General features: G+C 47.0%; 1 protein-coding gene across 2 annotated transcripts in view; it reads left to right on the plus strand.

Annotated features, from left to right (window-relative positions):
* The window catches only part of LOC148373103 (CUGBP Elav-like family member 3), a 35,118-nt gene that overhangs the window by 721 nt on the left and 11,283 nt on the right, over nucleotides 1-23,114 (plus strand). Inside the window, exons 2-4 of one of the 2 annotated variants that reach the window (XM_088327601.1) lie at nucleotides 3,711-3,954; nucleotides 8,350-8,432; nucleotides 21,679-21,727. In XM_088327601.1, coding sequence (XP_088183727.1) covers nucleotides 3,810-3,954; nucleotides 8,350-8,432; nucleotides 21,679-21,727 — 277 coding nt within the window. In that variant the 5' untranslated portion in view covers nucleotides 3,711-3,809. Of the gene's footprint in view, nucleotides 1-3,710; nucleotides 3,955-8,349; nucleotides 8,433-20,434; nucleotides 20,577-21,678; nucleotides 21,728-23,114 lie in introns of those variants that run through there. The other variant, XM_088327602.1, reaches the window with a different exon arrangement.

Genomic DNA, 23,114 nt, shown 5'->3' on the forward strand with positions numbered 1-23,114 from the left:
CATTTATCTCCTCTATCTCGTGATCTCCTTTTTTCTCATTTCCTTACATAATTACTTCTCTCCTTCTGTTTGCCTTTCTCTTTCTCTCAATCTGTACTTCTCTATAGCACCCTCTCTCGAAGGCGCTCGCGACCGCTCAATAGGAGGATCGTCGTCATTGCCGCGTACAAACAATTTGAAAGTTGAAATTGGGTAAAAGTTGAGCGTAAATTGTAAGCATTCGTGTCTTTCTATGTAGCATTCGTTGCATAATGTTAAGATCTCGTTGAAAACAACCCAAATCAGAAGAACCCTTTGTGAGCAGAAAGAGCTGGCTCTTCTGAGTGAGTTGAGCCACAAGAGCCGCTTCTCTAAAAAGACACCGAATCCCCACCTCACAAAGGGAGCCCCCCCGCTAACCCCCCCCCCCCCCCCCCCCCCCCCCCTCGACATCCGTGTTGTAACCTCCAGCTGCCTAAACAAAGAAGCTGCTCAAATGCAATTACAATGTTCTCCTTTTTTTCTTTTTTCTCCCTTTTCCCATTTTCAGGCGTTCCCCTGGCTGCTGAGACCCCCCCCCCCCCCATAGGTAACACCTTGAAACCCCTCCCATTCATGTTCTTTGGAGCGTTTTTTGAATGCTCTTATCTGCAAGATGCTCTTTGTCATCGGGCAGCGTTGCCCCCGAAAACCAAATTAGCGGCAATGTGACAATACAGCCCCCATTCCCCCCCAAAACAAACAAAAAAAAAACAACGTCATTGGATTGTTAGAAATAGATTTTTTTGTGCCTCGGAACACGGTCTCGTCTTTTCGCAACTCATCTGGATAAAATCATTCGTCACGCAAAAAAAAATGATATAAATAACAACCGTTGGTGGGAATCCACCACTAGAACATTAGGTTTTATCTGAGCGCGGCACTATTTTGACTCGCGGTCGTACGACGTTATCCCGACCGAACTCTTTCCCACCATGCCTGGTTAAATGGCGACAGGGCGATGACGCCGTAGGACCGTACGCCCTTGTCATCCATGACCGGGTTCGATTCCCCTCGCCTCCGCTGCTGAGCGAAAGGGACCGGGGCCGTTTGCTATCTGATCCGCCGTCGATGCGCGACCGTGAAAGTTTTAGAGAGTGAAGGAAACGCGTCCAAACGCAAAAAATATAAGGCAAATTGTTCTTCAAGCACCCAAGTTCCTATCAATGAGTGACTCCGAAAAAAGGCGTTCAGCCGTCTGAGTTTGACCTCCCTGCAGGTAAAAGGATCCTTTTCTCCGGCTGATGTGTCTAAAAACATAAAGCTTCCTCTCCGAGTGCCATTTTGCTTGCTTCCTGCGCTGAATGTTGACATTTTGGGAGCGCGAAGCAAGAGAGAGAGGGTCAATCGACCGGCGCTCCACAGAGAAACGGCAAGCGTGCGCTCATTTCATCCCGTTCCCAAACGGGAAAAAGAAATCTTATTTTCCGTGGGGAAATCCGGTCAACCGGTACACGTTTTAGTCACTCCGGGGTCACTTGTTGAATACAAAACTACTCTTAAAGGGATGGTGCGTAAGTTTCAACCGCTAGAGGACGCTGCGTCGTGTCAAGCCACCCAAATCGAGTACTAAAAGCACAAGGAAGATGATCAACTACGGAGACTTAAAGTGAGCCGACCGTAGAGATTTCTTTTTAGCCCATAGCCGCAAGATGGCTGACAATCGTGACAGCTTCTTGTAAACCTCATGGCACATACCATCTATCTATTTAAACACCCTGGTCATATCCCTCGAGAGGGGGTGACCCACAGCAAGACAAAAATCAAGAAAATCAAAAGGGAAAAAGGAGCAAGAAACACACACAAAATATTTTGGACCGTTTGCACCCCAAATGCCCAAACACCCGAACGAGTGAAGCACCTCGGCACCCGAGTCTCAATAACAAATCGGTATTTGAAAAAATCTTGTTTCTATGTATTTTTGTGGATTTATCAAATCGGTATGTTTTTTTGTAAACTCTAGGACTTGGTCAATTATACACACTTTCCCTTTCAGTATTTTTTGCACATCAAAAGTTGGAAATATAGTAACATTTGAAAAGCAGGTTAATCCTATCCAAAAATCCCCCGTATCACTTCCCGAGTCTTGAGTTTAGTAGACACTCCAAATAAGGAGAGAAGCCACAAGTGGATTTTCAACTCGCGAGGAGCGCAGGGAAGAGAACTCTCGGGATAAGAACTGTTGTAATGGGCCCCCCCTAAGGATGTGGGAATCAAAGAATGACATCATGATTGGCCAAAAAGGGAGAAAAAAAACCCGACTGTTTCAGTTTAGTAGACACTCCAAGTTAGGAGAGAAAACACAGGTACATGTTGAACTTCCAAAGCGTTGTAAAGGGCCTCCCCTGAGCCCCCTGATCTTATTCCAACAGCACATCAGCCCTAAGGGCAATGCAAATCAAAGAACAGCAACAGGATTGGCCCATAGCAACCGTCACGTCATCGACAAAACATTCAAGGTAAATTAGTCCAAATAAGGAAGTGAACCGAATCGACGATGTTCCGTCTACCGGGAGATGCGAAACGATGCGCACAGTGCTTTTAATAATTGTTCACCTTCTCGTTATTTGAGTTTCCCCAGCGTAAAAAAACAAAAAAGTTTTTATACCTGTGTTCAAGCAATAAATCTTCTCCTTAGAATTTACTCTGCAGGGTTCGTACGGGTGCTCGAAACCCTGGAATACGTGAATTTCAGGTGAAGCGCTTGAATCATTTCCTGGCAGTCTGACTGTATAGAGAACGCTTTGACATCAAGTATTAAAAAAAAAAAAAGGACATAGAAATGACACCAATGGTGGTTTAGGTCCTCGTGATCGAGGTGTCGCGCAAAGCGTTACTGCCCCCTACTGTCGCATCCAAAAGGCCAAGTGCATCAGACGAGTCACTGGAAATCCGGCTCTTTTTCGAGAAGCGCCACTTTCGGCTCGCCTCGCTCAGAAGAGCTGACTCTTTTGATTTTCTGAGTGATGTATTCAAACGCGTGAAATATTCACAGACCTTCCCAAAATGTAGAATACAAAACAACTGAGCTTTTTACACGCTCCGAAGAGATTTCAAGTCAAACGACAACACCCGTCGATTCGATATAGGAATTCTTCCGTGCTATAAATAAGTGATAAAATGAACTATTTACAAATCTATTTTCACCAATTTAGACACAGATAATATATAATATAAGTCAAAATGGGCGGATCAGCAGTCGATAGATAGATAGATTGAATACGTTTTGCCTGGGAGTGGGAATATCATTCAAATGAGTCCAAATTAAACTCAATTTTCTGCTCTTTATACATACGGTACCTTCAATCTTTCTTTGTCTAGGGTATTGAACTCTGATTTAAGCCAACACTTAGAGTCCTTCCCGTCTTTTCAAACAAGTGTGACATCGCCAAATGTGGTGGCAGAATGGCAGAATTCCTGTCAGTTTATAGCAGCCCATTGACACAAAAAAAAAACATCGATAGGAACAACTCAAAATAGCACCCGGTATGTGCTAGAAGCAAGATGGCCAATTCATTTTATTCATCAAAACGATCAAAGATCCCCTTAGTTCGAAGCACGATTGTCCTCGAAAGTGCTTGAAAAGTGCTCAAATAGGTTGAGGAAATAGTCCATTCGGAAAGGGCGAGGCGGCCGAGCCCAATCGGGGTCCTCCCCCGTCCTCGTAACGCTTTTCCTTTTCCTCTCTTTAGATCCGGCTCGCCTCCGTTTTTGGGGTACGCCCGCCCGTCGATCGCTTGTACCCCGCCCCCTCTCCGGAAACACGCCCCCCTCTCTTTGACCCCGCCCCCATGAAGGAGGCGGACGCCATCAAGCTGTTCGTGGGGCAGATCCCCCGAAACCTGGAGGAGAAGGACCTCAAGCCCATCTTCGAGCAGTTCGGAAAAATCTACGAGCTCACCGTCATCAAGGACAAGTACACCGGCATGCACAAAGGTGAGCGCGCCAGTTCCAAAAGAAAGTGTCCCCGTTGGAGCGTTTTGTGTCTACTATCAAAAAATCCATCACAGAAATATTGCAAAATGACCACAAAACTAAATATCAAATGGAGTGCTTAAAACGGGGACCTCGTGTATTGTTTTGCTTTCGTTCTTAATTGAAAAAATCAAACTTAAAAATACTATGACGCTCATACAGTCATACGACTACAGAAATAGGACCAAAAATACTGCTACAGAAACACTGTAGAAATATGACTCGGGAAATATGAGAAAATACTGCCACAGTAATACTGCAAAAGCAAATATGGCGCTGAAAACAAGGACCGCGTATATTATTTTGCGGTAATCCTTCAAATCAAAAGAAAGTACTACACAAATGCGTCAAACGTATGAGCACGGTCATACTATCATATGAAATATTTTAAGGTCGACGAAAAAACACAGTGTCGGAACGCATCCGTAAATGATTTGTTCGGAAAGAGGGAAATTATCATTTGAGGGGCTGTGGTCAAGTCATCATCCCAAAGGTGAGAACCACCAGGAAAAGGATGTGTGGGTCTGCGTGCGGAGTCACGACCAGATCAAACAATGTCCAACGATTGTTAAGATTTCAATACAAAAAAACATTCCTGGCGGAATACAGAGATGAAGAAAATGGGGTAGGAGTGATACGAGAGATTGGAAATACTGCGTTTACAACTATAGTTAACTTTGTTGTTATTGTTACTATTCTGATATCATTATCATTATCATTATTACAATTGCTATTGGTGGATTCAACAGGGAAGATGAAGGGGTAGGGAATAGAAGCATTTGCTTCTTACTAGCCCTTTTCGAACATATTATGCAACATTATTTTGTTGTCGAGTTATTGTTTTTGTCCTGTTTTTTTAATTTTAACGTTCGAATCAAGTTTTCATTCATTCATTCAAAATACAATTCCAGAAATACTCCTGCAAAATACTACAGAAATACGATCTATCCAGTGGAGCACCGACAACAGGGTCCTTGTCTATTATTTTGCCATGATTGTCCAAATCGAAAGAAAGAAGTACACACATGTCACAAAAATACGACTCTAATACCAAATACTTTTACACAAATAAATAATATGTGCTACAAAACCAAATGGAAACGGTGACCCAAGTGATTATCTATCTCGGATGGGACGACTCTTATTCCAAAGAAATCTAAGATGGATATTTATTGCTAAATAGGAAAAATGGGCTGGGCTTCCAAAATGGGGCCAAGGGGCCCATACCCCCGGTATGGGCCCCTTGGCCCCATTTTGGAAGCCAATATGGCCCCCGCCGTTTGAAAAGTCAGCCCCCGCCCCGCCGCGCCCTCTTATGTAAAGCCGTGGAAACGAGAGTGTGGACGGAGGGGGGGTTGCCCTGTATTTAGCATGTGCGGATGAAGCCCTACTCTGCAATCAGCGTAATGGGCGCTTTAAGCCCGTGCCGTCCCGGAGCAAGAAGCGTCTCCCTTTCACCATCCTTAAGCTCCTCTTAAGTCACGTCAGATGAGATCTTCCCATCTTCCCGCGTCCCTTTGTCCGTCCTCCCCGGTCACCACGGTGACTCCTTTTTTCCTTTTCCGCTCGGGCATAAAGTGGCGACGCTCGCTCCACCAAACGCCTCTCTCTCTCTAGAAAAACAAACGGGGTTGGTACGGGTGCTCGAAATCCTTCCGAATCTTCCCGTTTTAAAAGTGCGTTTTGCAACGTACTTGAATTTTGAAAATGCTTAAAACGGTTGCCGTGTTTCTCTACAAGTCTGCCACTTTCTTTCCCGGCGATTAACGACAACTAGCATGAGTTTGTCGGGCTTTTTCCTAAGAAGCGTCGTCACTTTCCGTAGAAGACGGGCGATCGCTGCACTATGAAATGTGTATTGGTTGCAAGGATTCCGTATCAATTCTGGACTTTTGTGGTGGGCCAGTTAGTCTTTCCCTGTAGTAAATTGGAACAAGAAGATCTTCGTGCAACTAAAAATTGAAGTTGGGGTTTTAGCCCTCACCTTTAGGGGGAGACATTTGTCGCCAAAACAAATCTTTCGTCTTGATAAACGCACACGCAAGATTAAAAATGGCCGATCTATTTGTGGCTTTGCAAAATACACCAAGATTTAGAATTTGAATACGACCGTAAAAAATGTATAATTGCCCTTGAAAGTCCTTGAAAAGTGCTTGAATTCGGCCATGAAAACGGTGTAGACACCCCGCATACAGTAGTTTACGCAAGAGTTTCCGTTCCAAAAAGCACCCGTCGGGGGCAAAAACCATCAAGTAGGAACCGCAAAGGGACATTATTTGATGTCGCTGCGTCGTGCGACCGAAACCGAGCGCTACAAAGCAGAAGGAAGACCGTGAGATGCCGCTTTTGATGTCTTTTGTGTGTCACCGTCATGACTCGTTTTTTCATTTCCAACATGAAGTCATAACGCTCCACAAAACGCCTACGAAAAACCAAACCCAGAGGTTGGCAAGGTACGGCTGGTGAGCCAGATAGGGCTCTTTTTAGGAGTACATCCGGCTCGAAGATCAGATAGGAGCCGTGCTTACCTTCCCTGTAATCTTCCGTCTGTCATATGTGTCGAGCCAGACGAAGACAGTCTTGATCTGAGATATTTAAGGCATAGTGCGTTCTACAGTATACGCTCGTCGTGTTACAAGAACAATTCCTTACATGGGAGTTCGTTCTGGAACTTTTCTACTAGCTGATGACATCTTCTGGCTGAAACCATCATTACTGCTCCTTTTGTTAGTACGCGCTCAAAAAAACTCTTCCTTTTTCATCCTTTGGGGGGTTCGGGTTGGCATTTGGACTCTATTCGAAACAGTCCTTTTGGGGTTTCGGGGCCGAAGCGGACGCGAGCCGACGGTTGTGGCGCTTTGGATGGTGACGTGGCGTGCCGTGTCCTCTCTGCCGCGTTACCGTGCTGTTTCTCGCCTCTACCTGCAGTGCGAGAAAGCCGAGTAGGAGCGCGGGGGTCTCAAAATCAAACGGTGGCGAGCGTCTTCAGGCGAAAGTTTAACCCGGGTGCAACTTTGCCACGGATGCTAGCTCCGTGCTTAGCGGTAAAACGGGCCCCGAATGGGCAAATGCGGCCAGCGTTCCAATGCGCTCTCAAAATGTACTTTGTTGTTCTGTCCTGTTTTTATTTTAATGTTCGAAATCAAAGTTTTCATTCGTTCGTTCGAACGCGGTATTTGAAAGTATGTCTTTTTGGTCAGCCAGTTTCCATTGAAAGCATAGGATGGGGTGAAATAGAGAGAAGCAGAGGGACAAAGATGGAGAATGAGATAGAAAGCCGAAAAGACCGGGACAAGTTTGCGAGACCTAAAAATAAATGGAGATGAAGAGAGACAGATAGTAAGAGAAAAGGACAGAGGGATATAGAAAAATGGAGAGACAGAATCAGTGACAGACACAAAAAAGGAAATAGAGTGAGAGAATAAAAGCACCAAAGAGAGAAGGAAAGGACGAGAGAGCCATCTAGACGAGGAACTCATTGGATTTTTCTACTCCCATCCAGTGTCCGCTTTCTTTTGCTCCCTAATATGATAAAAAGTTATTTTTGTGAGCAGGCCATCACGCAGTTCTTGTCCTTTGCGTCTTTAGCGCTTCTCGTGTGTCGAAAAAAGTGATTTTTCAGAATAACAAAATGTTTTTATCTGGCGTTACGAGCTAAGCCGGCCCCGTTTCTACTCCGGGGGCCCTCCAGCCCACGACGTTTGAGACCCCTGTCGCAGAAAGACGGACCTTGACGGCTGTTTTGGAATTCAATATTCACATGTAGCGTTTACCAAATTGTTTGAGTTATCTGACTCCATTAACCCAACACAACCTAACAATGCGCGCTCGTTTCTTGATGGGAAAATATGGACGAGAGTCGCCCAAATTTTCACACGGGGGTAGATTTCATTTCTTAAACAATTTAACTAAGTGAACTCCATCGAATTCGCCGAATTCGTGTCGCTCGAGTCTCCGTCGAGCCTCCTCTCTCGATCTTCTGTCTTTTTTTCCTCCTCGACCCGCGTCTCTCCGCAAGCCGGTGTGCCGGGAAAGCGCCCTCGCCTCGATTTCCGAAACGGTCAAAACGTCCCCGAGCGTTTCTACGTCACCGTGGCCCCCCTGCGTCGAGTAGTGCCGACGATCTTATCGGCCCTTTGTCCCGGTTCCCCGCTGTTCCTGTAAACATCGTTCTCAATGAAGTTGCGTTGACCTGGCCCCGCAGCTCAGCCAGTGAATATCTTTTGAATTGAAATGTCATTTGTATTTGATCGTACAAAATCCTTTCTAGTCAAATGTATAAAATCTTTCACGGGCAACGGTGAATATTTGGGCTTTTTGTCTGGTCCTCTCATTGCTTTTTTCCTTCTGTACCAGGATGCGCCTTCCTGACGTATTGCGCCAGGGAGTCTGCGCTGAAGGCCCAGAGCGCCCTCCACGAGCAAAAAACCCTACCGGGGGTGAGTACCCCGCAAAACAAGTCTCCCTTGACGCGCAAATCCCCATTCCCAAACGGTGACCTGCGAATACTCCCATCCCGTTCCTTTGCGCCTTTTGAATCGAAGCACGACACGCAACAGCCGGACACGCGGCGATCAATAGTCCGGTCCGGTCCCGTTTATGTCTTTGGCCCTTAATCACGACGAGGCTTCTGCAGACACCGTATAAGAAAATGGTTTTAAGGAAAAAGGAAAGAAGAACAACGCAGGGTAAGTCAAAGAAAGAAGGGTAAAGAGGAGAAAAAAAAAGAAATGCGACTAAAAGTTATGGAGAAAAGAAGAAAGAAGGGAAAAATGCATAAGACACGAATACTAAAGTCAATAAAACTAGGCATCTTCTCAATGGAGCAGTTTTGCATTGATTTTTCAGCTGTCCTTGAGCCTGCTGGTTCTCGCTCTGACGGCAACAAGATGAAGTCTCCTTCTTAACGACAGGAAAGATATTTGTACAAAACAGCTGCACAATGAGACCATATTTTACTAAAGTTGAAGCCTTTTAGTGCCCGGCCCTCGTCCATTCGTGGCAGGGAAGACCCATTCCAAATCCAAACAAGACAAGACAATAAATATCGAATCTATGTGTCCTGACATGACGTGTAGATACGGTATGCGTGCGGACGGATTTGGGAGTTTGAAGCCAAAAGCAGCCCGCTCCGCTCCTTTTTCCTATCGGTGACAAGGTGTCGCTATCGTATCGAGGACGAGACTTCGTCCAAGGTCATCTTTGGACGACGTCCCCTAAGGTGACGTATCGCGACTCGGACGTCACGATTAAGATGAAGGAGGAATATTGAAATCGCTTATGGTGATTAGACAGTGTCTTCCACGTTTTGTGAGGACAAACGATGTGTCTCCCGGAGGACGCAAAACGCCGTCTTTATTTGGAGATGTTAGCGTTAGCCGTTTCCCGAACGCGGCCCTTTCCTTTTGGCCCGTCTGGTCTAGATGCCGAGGACAAACGTTGCGTCTCTGGGAGGACGCGACTCGTTCTGTGTTCGGACCGGGACGCGAGTAAGATCTTGTGATAAATGTAAGCTTTTTCCTTTGTCTCGTTTCGTCTCATCTCTGTGCTCGGGACAAACATTGCTTCTCTCTGGGGACGCGGAACGTTTTCATTCGGCCCAGACGAGACGTCGGGAACGCGGCCCTTTCTTTTTGTCCCGTTTCGTCTCGTCTTGCCGTTGAGGACACATATAGCGTCTCCCGGGGGCCGCAAAACATCGTTTCCGTTTTTAGCGGGCGAGATGTTAGCGATGTCGTGAATGTCGCCTTTCTTTTCGTCTCTTTTTTGCGCCGAGGACAAACATCACGTCTCTCGCGGTACACAAAGTATCCTCGTTTGGACCGGACAAGATGTTAGCATTAGCATTGTAACGAGCGTGGGCAATTTCCCTTTGTTAAGGACAAACGCTGGTCTTTCGGGGGACGCAGCAAATCTTTTCCGTTCGGAACGGGACGTTGGCATTAGCGATGTCACGAATGTGAGCCATTCCCTTTGTGTGGTTTGGTCTCGCCGTCGAGGAGAAACCTCGAATCTCCCGGGGGACGGAAAAAATCCTCTCCGTTAGGAGTGGGCGATACGTTAGCATTAGCGGCGGAATGAATGCGACCCTTTCCCTTTGTCTCATTTGGAAACGGCCGTCTCATCCCCTGTCCTCTTCCGTCACTGGCTTTTTCCCTTCCCTCGCTGCCGTTCTCTCTCTCTCTCTCTGACCTGATTTCCCCGCCGCTTAAAAGGGGATTTTTGTCTCTTTGAAACAGTCACCTTTTCTCTATTTTTGTCCGTCCGATTTGATTTTGCGAAGAGAGCGTGAGTCAAACTCTCGCGGGCTTCCCTAAAAATGCTGGCATTTTCACGTCGTGTTTTCATGGTTATAAAACATTTCGGCTGCGGTGCTTGTAAATGCTTGAAATCGCTGCCAGGATTTTCAGCAGTCTGACGCGATCCACCGCACGTTAAATGAAGAAAACCTAAACGAGTCTGCTTAAAAATGAGGCGGCCACGTCTCCATTTACGTGTAAGTTAAAGCCGCGGTGTGTAATATTTGACCTCTAGATGGCACTGTGTCGTCTGGTACAAGCAAGGGCCAGTGATACACGGATGGCAAACCAACATGGCGCCGACCTGAATGGAGATTCCACCGTGTAAAGGAAAGACAAATTTCTCGAGCCTGTCAAATAATTGACTGATGCTGCATCTCCTCAGTAGGGCCTCGGGGGTGCCGGCGCCCATCCCCGGCCATTCTGGGGCAGTGGGCAGGGTCACCCCTTTATTTTCTGCCAGCCAATCACAGGACACACAAAGACAGAGATGGCAAACCTAGAGACAGGGTTAGAAACTAAGGTTTGGGATCCCTCTTAGGGTATTCAACTGAATTTAGGGTCCTTAAATAGGGTCCCGGCTAGTGTTACAGCGAAACTTAGGTGTAGGCTTAGGGTTAGGAAGTAGGGTTTAAGCTCCATGGTAGGGTTCTAAATTGAATGTAGGGTTGCAGTTTAAAACACAGATAGAGCTAGGGTTACGTCTAGAGTTAAGTGTAAAGGTAGGGTTTGGGCTCCATATTAGGGTTCTAAACTGAATCTAGACTTCCAAAATTCGTGTAGGGTTAAGGTTACGGTTTGAAAAGGAGATAGGGTTACAGTTAGGGTTAGTTGTAGAAACTAGGTGGTAGTGTGCCCGCTTTGAGACTGGGAGGTCGCTGGTTTGCGCCTCGGCCGAGACATACCTAATTGGTATAATGGCGGCGCCCTCTGGCTGCGGCTGCATCGACTCGCTACAACGGGTCAGGTGTATCGACATTTCGTTCTGTGTACATTGTTACAAAGAATGACAATACAAAGGAAATTATTATTAATATTATTATTATATTAGGGTTCCAAAATGCATTTAGATCTAGTGTTAGGGTTGAAACATGGTGAGGTGTGGGGCTAGGGTTAGGAGCTAGGGTTTGGGCTTCAAAGAAGGGTTTTTAAACAAATCTAGGGTTCCCAAATGAGGTTGGGGACTAAGGGTTTCAAAAGGTTTACGCTCCCAATCTTTTGATGGACACTGGATTTCTTCTTTGAACGGTATTGAAAAAAAATCTGGAAATTCTCTTTGATAGGAGCTGTAACCCTATCTTCCATTAAAAGGGAGACGAACAATTTAGCTAGGAAGTTCTCTTTAGGGCCGCAACCGGAGATTATTCTTAGAGTCGACGAGTCACCGGCCGTCAAAACCAGAAGTCGAATCGTCGGATCATGATTCATTTTGTCTTCGATTCGGCAGATTGTTTCCCGTACGATAGGAAAGTTCCGGAGGGTCACCGGGGTTGAATTGCTCCCGCCGGGTTCTCATAAACCCGCATCATTAAAGAGATGATAAATAGGCGCACTTTTCCATAACAGGCCGCCCTCATTTCGGATTACAAATCTTCGGACGCGACGGGAATCCAACCCCTTGGGTCGCAGTGAGGAAGGTGCCGATTCTAACCACTTGTGGAGTAGACGACATACGAAAAGGCGCTCCGTTGCATCTCATTCTCACACTATCCAAAGATTCTAATCATGTCGAGATGTCTCATTTTTGCCATGTACGGCCCAATTACATGATCGTTGACGTTTCTTTCTTTTTTTTCTAATCAATATAAATATATATATTCCACCACTAGGAGGCGCTAAATGATACACACTCTTTTCAAGGGAACGTGTTTGATTTGGGGCATTGCGGGCGAGCATCTTTTTGCGCTACGAATCGAGTCGTCCTCATCCTCCCATCTCTCTGTTTTTGTGACGAAGAGAGCGCCACGTTGTCGAGTGTAGCAGCACTCAACGCTTAGCAGCATCTCCGCCAGCCGGCAGGCGGAAACACGAGCGACGGCCGGGCGGGATGCGACCGAAAGGGTCTCGTTCCCGCAAAGGCATCCGTCCGTTTTCCAGCCTCGCCAGCCTACAGCCGCCGCCCATTTGATTTTTCTCACCTTTTCTTTTGCGGTTCGAGCTCTCCGTCTCCGGCCTCGGCTCCCTCCGTCTTTGTCGGGAGCGTCGGGTCGGGTCGGGACGGGCCGGGCCGGGTAGCGCTGCGGATGAAAGCGGGATAAGCGGCTTAGCTTATGGCGGTGCCGGACGAGCGGCCTTCTTTCGTTCCAATCTGGACTTGGATCGTTAATGCCGGCAAATCCCGCCAAATCGTCGAGAAGCGTTTGAAAATGGCCACTATTGAGGGTTTGTTGTCAGAAAGAGACGAACTCTTTCCGGCGGGAGCCGCTTCCAATAAGAGCGCTTAAAATAGGTCCGTGGAAGGAGAAGCAAGGAGAGAAATAGGGCCAAGCCTCCGTTAAGAAATCCCAACCTCAAATCTTCGAGAAACAGTGGGCTCTTCATAACCGGGATGGAAATCATCATGGAAAGAAGAAACCCCCGTGCCCGATAATGGTCCAAATGGGGCCTGCGGGTCCTCAATCGGATTCTGATTTAAAGGGTAGCTTTGTTTATTGGATATAATTAGAGAGAGATGAAACGAACGACTCCGTTACCATTATTAGCTTTATCACGAATCATATCCGAGTCGTCTTTCAAAGGTAAACCGTACCATCCCATCGATCGGTCTTGCCGTATATTCGAATTTCTGCACCAAATGATCCGCTGCGAGAGGAGACCCTACAAAGGAGTTTGCAAAGTTCTTGCCGACTTTTTGCAGAGAAAAAAAGGAATCAATACAGACGAAGGAAAAAACATGTCCAATTCTGCCGCTACGTCGCTCGATTTTCCGAGGTGAGTCGGAAAGGAATCCGCTTCCTCCTTCCATTTCGAGTTGTTGGAATTTCAAGCACCGGATTTTCTTTTTCAAGCTCGGCGCCAAAATGTTCAAGAACGCTCACCGTTCCGAGCTCTTTGTCCTCTGCGAAGAAAAACTCCCTTCCGGAAGCCGTGCCGTTCGATATCGGAATGCTAAAATAAGGCCGTCCCGCAGTCATAGAAATAAATACCTGCGTATTGCGTCACAGCGAAATGAGGGGGCGGGTCCAACGGGCCGAGCTTTCCGCCTATCGGTCGACGGAGCGACGGAGGCTGGCCCCCTGGGGGCCGAGGTAAGAAAGGCGTTGCGCTCGACCAATGCGCCGCGTGTCCGTCGACCGATAGGTGAAAAGCTCAGTTTGAGCCGCCCCCTCCTTCGAATAACGAAATACGGCCAAATATGACCGAATACGACCGTGAACGAATACGACGACGACAAAATACGATTGCAAAAGACGAGAGATGAAATAAGAATACAAAATAGGAATGCGACGGCAAAAGACCACGTTAAAAAAACCACGGCGGCAAAATATGCCGAAAAGTGCCAAAGTACCGCCAATTACAACCGTGACCGAATACAATGACGATCTATATGAACAAAATACCACAACCATGACAAAATAGGACGAAAGAATCCGCCGCTGAGGAAATACGAGGACATTCAAATCGGAGGATGAGAAAATCCAAGGAGGAGGAGGAAATAGGAGGCCAATGCACGGATTTGTACTTGTGGCGGGATGGCTCCTCTAATACACGTTTAGCAGGAGGAGCCCCCTCCCCCAAGTGCCGGGACCCCGATACGAAACGCCTGCTCTGGCGGCTTGTCATTTGAATCATTACTGCCCCCTACTGGTCGCACCCAAGAGGACAGCTCTGTTTAGGAAACTGTCTCCTTTGGCTCGGCGTACTGAGAAGAGCCGACTATTTGGGCTCCCGAATGGCTCCTTGGACTTTTCTTGTTTTTTTTTAAATGATATATCATCAATATTAATCATAAAACTGCACCAGATGATATAGTATTTAGCCATTTCCCATGTTTTGCAGGGATCCCTGAAAAACACTTGAAACATTTATAAAAATCTTCACAGATCGACGATTGCCCTTTATACATACAGTACTTTCTTTTTCGTCTTCTGTATCGAACGCCATTATTGGAAGCCTTTCCCTGTCTCCAAACGAGTGTGACATCGAGGCAGAACGGCAGAATTCATGTCAGTTTAGAGCAGCCCATTGTCACAAAAAGATCCGAGATAGGAACAGCTCATTTTCTTTATCCGAGTCGACAAAAATATCTTTTTTGGACGGACGCTGAATTCCTTCCTTTGAAGTTACTGGAAAAATGAGAAATCGGCCTCAAAAGTGCTTAAATTTGGCCATTCGGAAGCGATTCCGACCCTTGCGTTCACTTTATTTTCAGCGCGATTTTTGGGAACGAATGAGTCTGTTTCTGCACTCGCCGTCCGGCTTTTGTGTGCCAATTATTTGCCAGCTAAGGATCTTGGGAGGGGGAGCCGATGCAAGGTGTGAATTTTTCTGAATGAAATAAGTGGCCGGGGGTCGGCTCGCTCTTGAAAGATGAATAGACGGGGGCAGGTCCGCTTGCCAGAAAGAGGACAAAAGTTTGCCATAATGAGCACGGGGGGTGGGTGGGGGGGTTTGTCTCGCGTCTGGCCCCACTTTTGGGGGAGGACATCTGTCGGGGGGGGCCACGCTCGTGTCGCGTGAGGTTAAAACCCAAGTGGGGTACCACCTGGGTCCCCGCCAGGGTCCACACACCTTCACCCCGTCCTCGCCTAACGACCTGCGGAAAACAAAATCCGTACGAGTGTTTGAAGCCTTTAAAATGCTCGAGTTTTAACGTCCTCTTTTCAAAGGTACTTGTAAATGCTTGACGTTGTTGCCGCGTTTGAACATTAACATGAACACGATTTTTTTCTCGAGGACGGCCCTTAAAAAGTACTGGAATTTGAAAAAGGTTTCGGAAACCCAGCGAGGAAAATGTGGAAAAGGCTTAAGAGCTCAGCGGTGGCGTCTTCTTACTCCTCAGGTGTGAAAAAGAGGAGGGGAAGGGGGGGGCGCTATTGTGCTCGCCGGGAGAGGTTGCCGGGCGACGGGCCCGCGAGAGGCGAGGTTGCTAGGCGACGCCGAGGATGCAAAGTGAAGGGGGGGCAGGACGGAAAGGGGGAGGGGGCGTCGCCGGAGATGCCAGCCGGGAAGGCGGCGCGTAAACGAGTCCGTCCGCCGCCAAATCTCACAAATATTTGCATGAAAAAACTAATTTGTTTGCGCCGTTCTCGATATTTATCCTGACGTGATTTCGTCTTTCTTAGGTGTTTATCCCGGGGTGCCGTGTCCGATCTCCTCGCAAACGATATTTTCATTGTGACGATAAAAAAACATGCGATTCTTCAAACGATTTTCATCCGATCGGTCTAAATGGAAATAAGGCCGTTTTTCTGTTGAACCACAAAACACTAAATCTCCTAGGTCACAAAAAGTAGATGTGCTCTAAAGGGTGCGGGTATCAAAGAACAACAACGGCACAAAAGCAGTGAAAAAACTAGCAGAAAAACAACCAACAAAAATGGCCCTAAAAATCCCCAAAATGACAAAATGTGAGTGTGGATGGGTAAGTGTGAAGCATATTGTAAAGCGTTTTGGTAGGTCTTCGAAAGCGCAATATAAAAGCAGACCATTGACCATAATAACTCCAAAAAAATTGAACAAAATATGACAATTAGAACAAATTCACTCTATAAACATTCTGTTCAGTCAAAAAGTGAAAAATGACAAAAATGGAGTGATAAGTGTCAAGTTTAGTAGACACTTAAAATGAGGAGAGAGGACATCAATGGCTTTTGAACTCTGCAAGGAAGATAAGAAAGTCAAACCTGTTGTAAAAATCCTCCCCTGAACTCTTTCTTTTTATGAGGTGACCAAAAGCACATCAGCCATAAAGGGTGTGTCGATCAAAGAACAACGACACGATTGGCCGAAAACAACAACAAAATACCCCCTGAAAAAAAATAAAAAATGCTCAAAATAAGACCAAATAAAACCAAAAAAACATGACTAAAAATGGACTCGGAAATATGACGACAAAAAACGTTGGACCCAAAAAATGACAAAATACGACAAAAAAAACCCGACCCAAAACAAATGCACAAATAAACGAGGGATACGTTAAACGTTTTGAAAGAATTTTGTAAAAAGGAAGAGAGCGACTTTTCTGGGGAATGGAAAGCATGAAGGTTCTGCAACGTGGTGCCCGTGGGCAACAAATAGCCCCCTAAGACCACCGTCACGGGCGGCTTTCTGGTTCTGAATATACATCTTGGGTCATTGCGATTTTCTAGGAAAATCCTTTCCTCACCTGCTTGATATCCTTTTCGAACCTGTAAAATGTACAAGCCGCTAAGAAGATAGTAACGGCCTTTTATGCTAACCGGTAACCCCTGAAACGAGCTCGACCCCGCTTGGGATCCGACAACGGTCGTTGCCGACTCGCGGGACGGCTCGAAACCGAACCCGGACGAGCAGACTTTGCCGTCGAAAGGAAGGCGAGCTGAAATTCCGGCGGGAGAGCGATTTTGCGGACCGCGTCGCGCTTTTCTCTTTTTGCCCCGCCATGTTATTTAAGGCGCTTTTCCCGTATCGAGGGCCACGGCTCGCTCCATTTCGCCCCGGGAGGAGAAAAGCGTTTGATTGGATAATCCCGGGATTGCGTATCGGCTAATCCGGCCACGATCCCCCCTCGCCTTACTGATTAGGCGTACGCCCGTGCGCAGCAGCAAGAGCCGCCACCGAATTTGCGGGAAACCGGAGCGTGTTAGCGTAGCGTGCTAAGTTCAGAGCCCGCCGGAATATGGCCGACCGCTCGCGCTAGGGGGCGGCCCCGGCGTGCCCGCCCCCTTGCACAAGCCCCCCAACCCCCCGGCTCGTAGGCAGATGCCGACTCTTAATGAACTCGTCGTCGGGACGTGAGTCATGGGGGGATCGGAGCCCGGCTGCTCCGCGTGAGAGAGAGAAAACGAGTAAGCCAAATAGAAGAAGGGAGAGGGGTGTGAAAAAAAAGAAGGAATTGAGAGGGGGGGAGGGGGGAGAGAAGGTCAGATAATGATATGAAGACAAAGAGAGGGAAAGAGAGAGAGGGATAGAGAAGGAGCGAGGAAAAAAAGAAGCTATTAAAAAAAAGGAAAAACAGAAGGAAATGAAAATAAAGAACTAAAGAGAAGTGGAAATGGAGGGAGAGAGAGAGAGAGAGAGAGAGAGAGAGAGAGAGAGAAAGAAACAAAACAAGACAGAGAGAGAATGAGCGAGAGAGAAAGAGAGAGTGTGTTAAACACAGAGAGACAGAGAAAAAGAAACCAAGAGAGAGTGAGAAAACGGGAGAGAAATAGCGAGAGAATGAGAGGAAAGGAAAGAAATAGAGAATGGGAGGAAGAAAAAGGAAGAAAGAGAGAGAAGGAAAAATCCATTTTCAAATCGCAGGGACGAGACCGCCGGCTCAGATTTCTTGACGGCGGATCACATAAATCCTTGCGGGATTCTTTGTTGATCCAAGATGGCGGCCGGCCCCGTCCGTGTCGACCCGCCGGCGGTGCGCCGTCGCCACGGCAACCGGCTCCGTCGCCGTGGCAACCGGCTCCGTCGCCTAGGCGATGTTTACACGTTTTGCCTCTTCCCGCTTTCTTTTTGTTTTGATGAGCGGACGGACGGACAAAAAGTGGCTTCTTAGTTAAAGGGGCAGCGTGTCACATCGAGTTCTTCCTTTCATTTTGTATTCAAATACTACGTCCGCCGCCACTATCGTAACGATCTTCATTTTTAAAAGTATTCGTAGGTGCAAAAAGTTGTATCTCTTAGACACAGTGGAATTCATACCGGGTGGTTTGTCCGCCATCTTGCTTTTCCTCTTCACCGGACAATACAGTGCTCAACCGTGAGACGAAAACGACGAAACCGGAGCAACGAGACGCCGATACTCGGAGTAGAGCTTCGGCTCGGGGTCCGAATAGAAGGCGGGCTTTCAGAGCAGGGGTGACCCGGTCCCGCATGTCTTGGAGGTTTCTCTGCTCCGAAACAGGTGACGCCGATTTTAGCCTGTTAGCGAGCTTTGTGAGAGCTGGATCATGACCCGGGTGATCGGAATCTCCCGGATCGGAGCAAAGGAACGCCTTTTAGAGGGTAAGCGCGCTACGGTTTCTTTCGACACGTATGAGAACGGGTCGTAACGACCGATGCATTATGGGTCTCGAAGTCCGAGCAGCTGAAAAGCGCCGCTCTGACAGAAGGACGAAGCTTGAGCCACCGATCAGAGGCGCTAAATGGACGGACGGACGGAATATGGTAGAAAGTGACGGACAAAGGAGCGGAAGTGGTTCGCTTTAAGGCGGTCGATAAAGGTTGTCGGATTAAAAAGGGGCCGCGCGGAGCGAGGCGTGTTTGCACCTTGCCTCCGGTCCATCTGATGGATCCGTCTCCCTCAAGGACTGCCTTCAGACCTTGTCTCAATGCCCATTGGGACCTTTTTCCATCACTTCTTCTCATTTTTTCTTTCTCTCTCTCTCTCTCCTACTCGTTTTCATTTTCAATTTCTCTCTTTTTCAATATCTTTCTTTCTATCTCTTGCCATGCTTTTTTCTCTCTCTTTTTTGATCTCTGTTTTCCCCTTTTCTCCATTTCATTTTCAATTTCTCTCTTTTTCAATATCTTTCTATCTCTTAGGCTGTTTTTCTCTCTTTCTTTCTTGATGTCTATTTTCCCCTTTTCTCTACTTCTTACGACCTCCCCGGACCTCTGGCGAATACGTAGCGACTGTGTAGATAGAGAAAAGGGAAGAAGCCCACGGCAATTTTCCGCGCGGGCACGTGTTTGGCGGCTGAGATCGAAGAAGCGGAAGAACGGCCGTTTTTTTTTCCCGATAATGTGGAGACGGAGGTGCCGTCCGTTCTCGCTCTCGACTCTCCATTTTGTTCTCTCATGTGGTGTCCCTCGGCCGTTCCCCATTTGCGGCATGCGCACTCGCTCGCGCCGTGACTCAGCTCGCCCATAGCGCGTCACTCCACGCGCGCGTCTCGTTTTGCGTGTCCGTGTTGACGCGTCTCTCTATTGGCGTGTCTGTGCAGGACACGTGCACGCGTGCATGCACAATAAATGGTGGGCTGGAAGCATGGGGGGGGGCACGCATCTCTCTCTTTCTCTCCCTTTTCACTCATACTCTCTTTCCTATCTCACTCTTTCTCACTCATATCTCTCTTCTATGTATGGCTCAATTCATTCTATCTTGATTATATATCTGACTTTCACTCTCATACCTCTCTCTTTCATATCTACCATATATAAATATAGAATATTTCATGTTTTTTTTAATCACTTCTTCTTCTATTTCTCTCCCTCTCTTTTCTCTTTCATATATCTCGAACTGCTCTCTTAGTTTTTTTTATATTCCTCTTTCCCTCTCTGTCTCTCTTATATAACCGTCTCTTCTTTCTCTTATCCCTCCATCTACCTCTCTCTCTTATCTCTTTGATCGTTCTCTGTGTGTGCGTATATAACAGGCGTGCGCATGCGTGCGCGAGGATAAATCCCGGGCAGGGGGCTCGTATCTCTGCCGTCGTGACATGATTTTGAAGAGAGCCAGTCACGACCCAATGGCGCTCTCTCTCTCTCTCTCTCTCTCTCTCTCTCTCTCTCTCTCTCTCTCTCTCTCTCTCTCCTTTTCGAGCCGGCTTTGGTCCTCCCACGCCGCATTTATGAAATGATAAGCCCCCACCCCCGTCCCGGCTCGGCCTCCCGTCCCCCGTCCCCCCTTTTCCTGTGTAAATACGGTGTAAATGATAACCTTATCTTCTTTGTTCCTTTATCTTCTTTGTTTTCTTTGATCCTCACTGTTAAATGCGAAACTGGAGTGCCACGTCCAGTTTCGTTGTCACAGTATGTTCAACCCATGTTGTAACAATGACAATAAAGGTAGATTCTATTCTATCCTATTCTTTGGCCCTCGACGTCGATTTTATTTCAAAAGAAACGAAGCGGCTGCGGGTGAAGTCTCCCCTCGCCGGTCGCTGGTAGGAAGGCAGGATCCCCTTCTCCAGCATGTACTCCCCTTTCGCCTCCCACAATCCCCTTCTGCTTCCCTCCCCTAATCCGCCGTCGGCCCGTAATCCGCATCAGATGGCCTTCATTCTTCATCTCCTGGCTTCTCCGTCTCGCTTTTCTCGCGGCTCACAGATGCCTCAAAGAGAGGGTCGAGAGTAACGATCTACTTCCGAACGAGCGATAACGGATCAGACCAGATGATCGATCCCTAGCCGCGCACGGACAAAGGTGCCGACCCTCTAAAAACGCTTTATCGCGGTAAAAGAAATCCGTACGCCGACCTGCGGAAATAGTGACCGCGTCTCATATGTCTCGGGCCGTGCCATCCCGAGAGCGAGCGAATGAGACGCTCCGTATCCATTTTGGCTTCAAACCGAGTGTATCTGTAGTGTGTTGCAAAACGTTCGTGCTCACGTTTGCCCTCGTCGATGGAGTCAGCGAGTTGTTATTTGTATCAGCCGAACCCCTTCCTTTATTTTCTCCCTCGCTTGTTAAATCACAAATGGAACGAATGTATAGTAATCCCTGGTTCGTAGCAGGGATAAGAATCCGCGAAAGGCAAAGTACTCGAGGAGGCGTCAAAAGTCCCGTTTATCTGTTTGGCCCTTGATCACGACGAGCCCCGCAGGCCTCTCCGTCAATACACCGAACGGATCCGAGACGTTTTATCGATGGAACACATAAAAGAAGTGTGTAGACATGTTTGAGCGGAGGGACTCCAGCCCACCAGGAGGCAAAACACCGTGCGCCATCAAAACGAGACACGTCGCCAAACCGTAAAAGCCAACTTTTACTGTATATCCTCTCTTCAAAGCTGTTGAGCCGATCAGAATTCGGAACAGCGACAGATTTCATTTCCCACTATGTTCCGGTCCGGAGCCTTCGCTCTAAAAACGCCGGTCTACTCGTGACCCTAAGAGCCAAGAAGAAATTCGCAGGTTCGAGAGCGTTCTCCATTGGGGCCCCGGTGCTGTGGAATGCTCTTCCCCCTGAGATTGGATCTGCAACCTCACTAGAAATGTCTACGCCTAAAACACACTTCTATTCTTTAGCATAAGAATAATTTAGATTTGATGTAGACAATATCTGTGTATTATTTGCCCTCATGTCGGTTTTAGATCAGGGGATGCTGTCATAATAGTCTGTGGTTTGCAATCATCTGTGGTCTGTGCGGCCCTTTGAGACTCTTTGCGATGAAAGGCCAAACAAATAAACAGGACTTGACTCGACGTTCCGGTACGGAACGGATTTCTTTTTAGGGACGGACATTCGAACGGCGCGTCTCTTTCTTTGGTGTCCAAATTGAAGAGCTTTCTGGCTTGTTTTTCAGATGAATCGTCCCATCCAGGTCAAACCGGCAGACAGCGAGGGCAGAGGAGGTGAGACCCCCGACCCTATTTTGACCACCTACGAGGAGTAAAACCGAGGATAGGATCCCGGGCCAGGCATGAGTCTTAAAGGGGGGGGGGGATATCCAATACAATCGCGACTTTGCTTTTGAGCTCGTCGGACATATGAGCAAGAGCGCGTCCGACGACGGTTTGCGGCAGTTGACGGCAGTTGATTTTTTTCAAAGAGTAGACGGCCTCAAGTTTCCCTTCCGCGCATCTTTTTGCCCTCTTTTGATGGGTCATTCGGCCTTTTTGCAAAGTAATCCGCGTTCTTGAGAATCCCTACTCGGCCCATTCCTCTCTGCCTTGCCCCTCCTCCCTGCTTATTATAAAGAAAGAAAAAAAACACTATTCCTCCCGGTAAACAAAGAAGCAAAGAAAACGGAGTTTAGAAATACACACTTTTGAGTAAATAGTTTTTAAGCCTACTTTACAAAAGTCACTAGAATTGAAAAATCAATGCTTCTTTAACCTAATAGAATAATAAACAGGAATTCCCCTCGCGCAAGCTCCAAAAAGGGTCGATTCTGTATGTTTGGGTCTCCGAGTCGCGACGTCGTCATCATTTCGGCATTCGGGATATTTTAGACACGCCGGGGACGTTTCGACTCTCGGGGCTCTTCGTGACCTCCGTGGCGACCGAGCCAAAGTAGGACTCTGATGGAGGGTCGTCGTTGGGGCAGGGGATCGATGACCTTTACCACAAAAGGGAGTACTGCCCCCCGCTGGACATCAGTGGGACATGCTCAGTGAATGTTGAGCAAGAATTTTCCTACTTTTTGAAGGCCAGTGCGAACAAAGGCCCAACAATAGGATGTATCAAAACAATCGATCATCTTATTATTATTTCATTACAAGGTTGTAATTGTTCGAAGTGGAATCGGAATAGGTTCAGTCCACCACAAAAAAGGAAACGGCAGTTAAAAAAACCTTCTTTTTTCAAATCTCTCTTTAAAAATTCCGACAACTGAGGCACGTACCCTTTATTTTTTTTTTTGCCGATTGTCATTTCTCAAACGAGTATTTTTTTTTTCAAACGCATGTTCGTACGATAGTTCATAGATCCTTGTCTTTTAAGTCATCATTGTTTATTTTCAAAGGAAGTGTTTAATATTGAGCATTTCTTAGTGGTCAAAAACAACAATTGATCTGAAAAGATGAGAAAAGGACAATATGTGCATTCTTTAAGATACTCATAGGTTGAGAAATGTGCATTGATTTTACAAATATTGGAAAATTAAAAAAAAAAAAGATACTACAATGATTTTGCCACTATTTGCGCAAATGATCGTTATTTTTTCCTAGTTTAGTTTTCATAATACACACTGTCCCTTTAATGCAAGGGTTGGTAAACCAATGGCTTAGGAACCCCATT

This window comes from Urocampus carinirostris, chromosome 2 (assembly GCF_059441175.1).
Source record: "Urocampus carinirostris isolate Australia breed hairy pipefish chromosome 2, RoL_Ucar_1.0, whole genome shotgun sequence".
NCBI classification, from domain to species: domain Eukaryota; kingdom Metazoa; phylum Chordata; class Actinopteri; order Syngnathiformes; family Syngnathidae; genus Urocampus; species Urocampus carinirostris.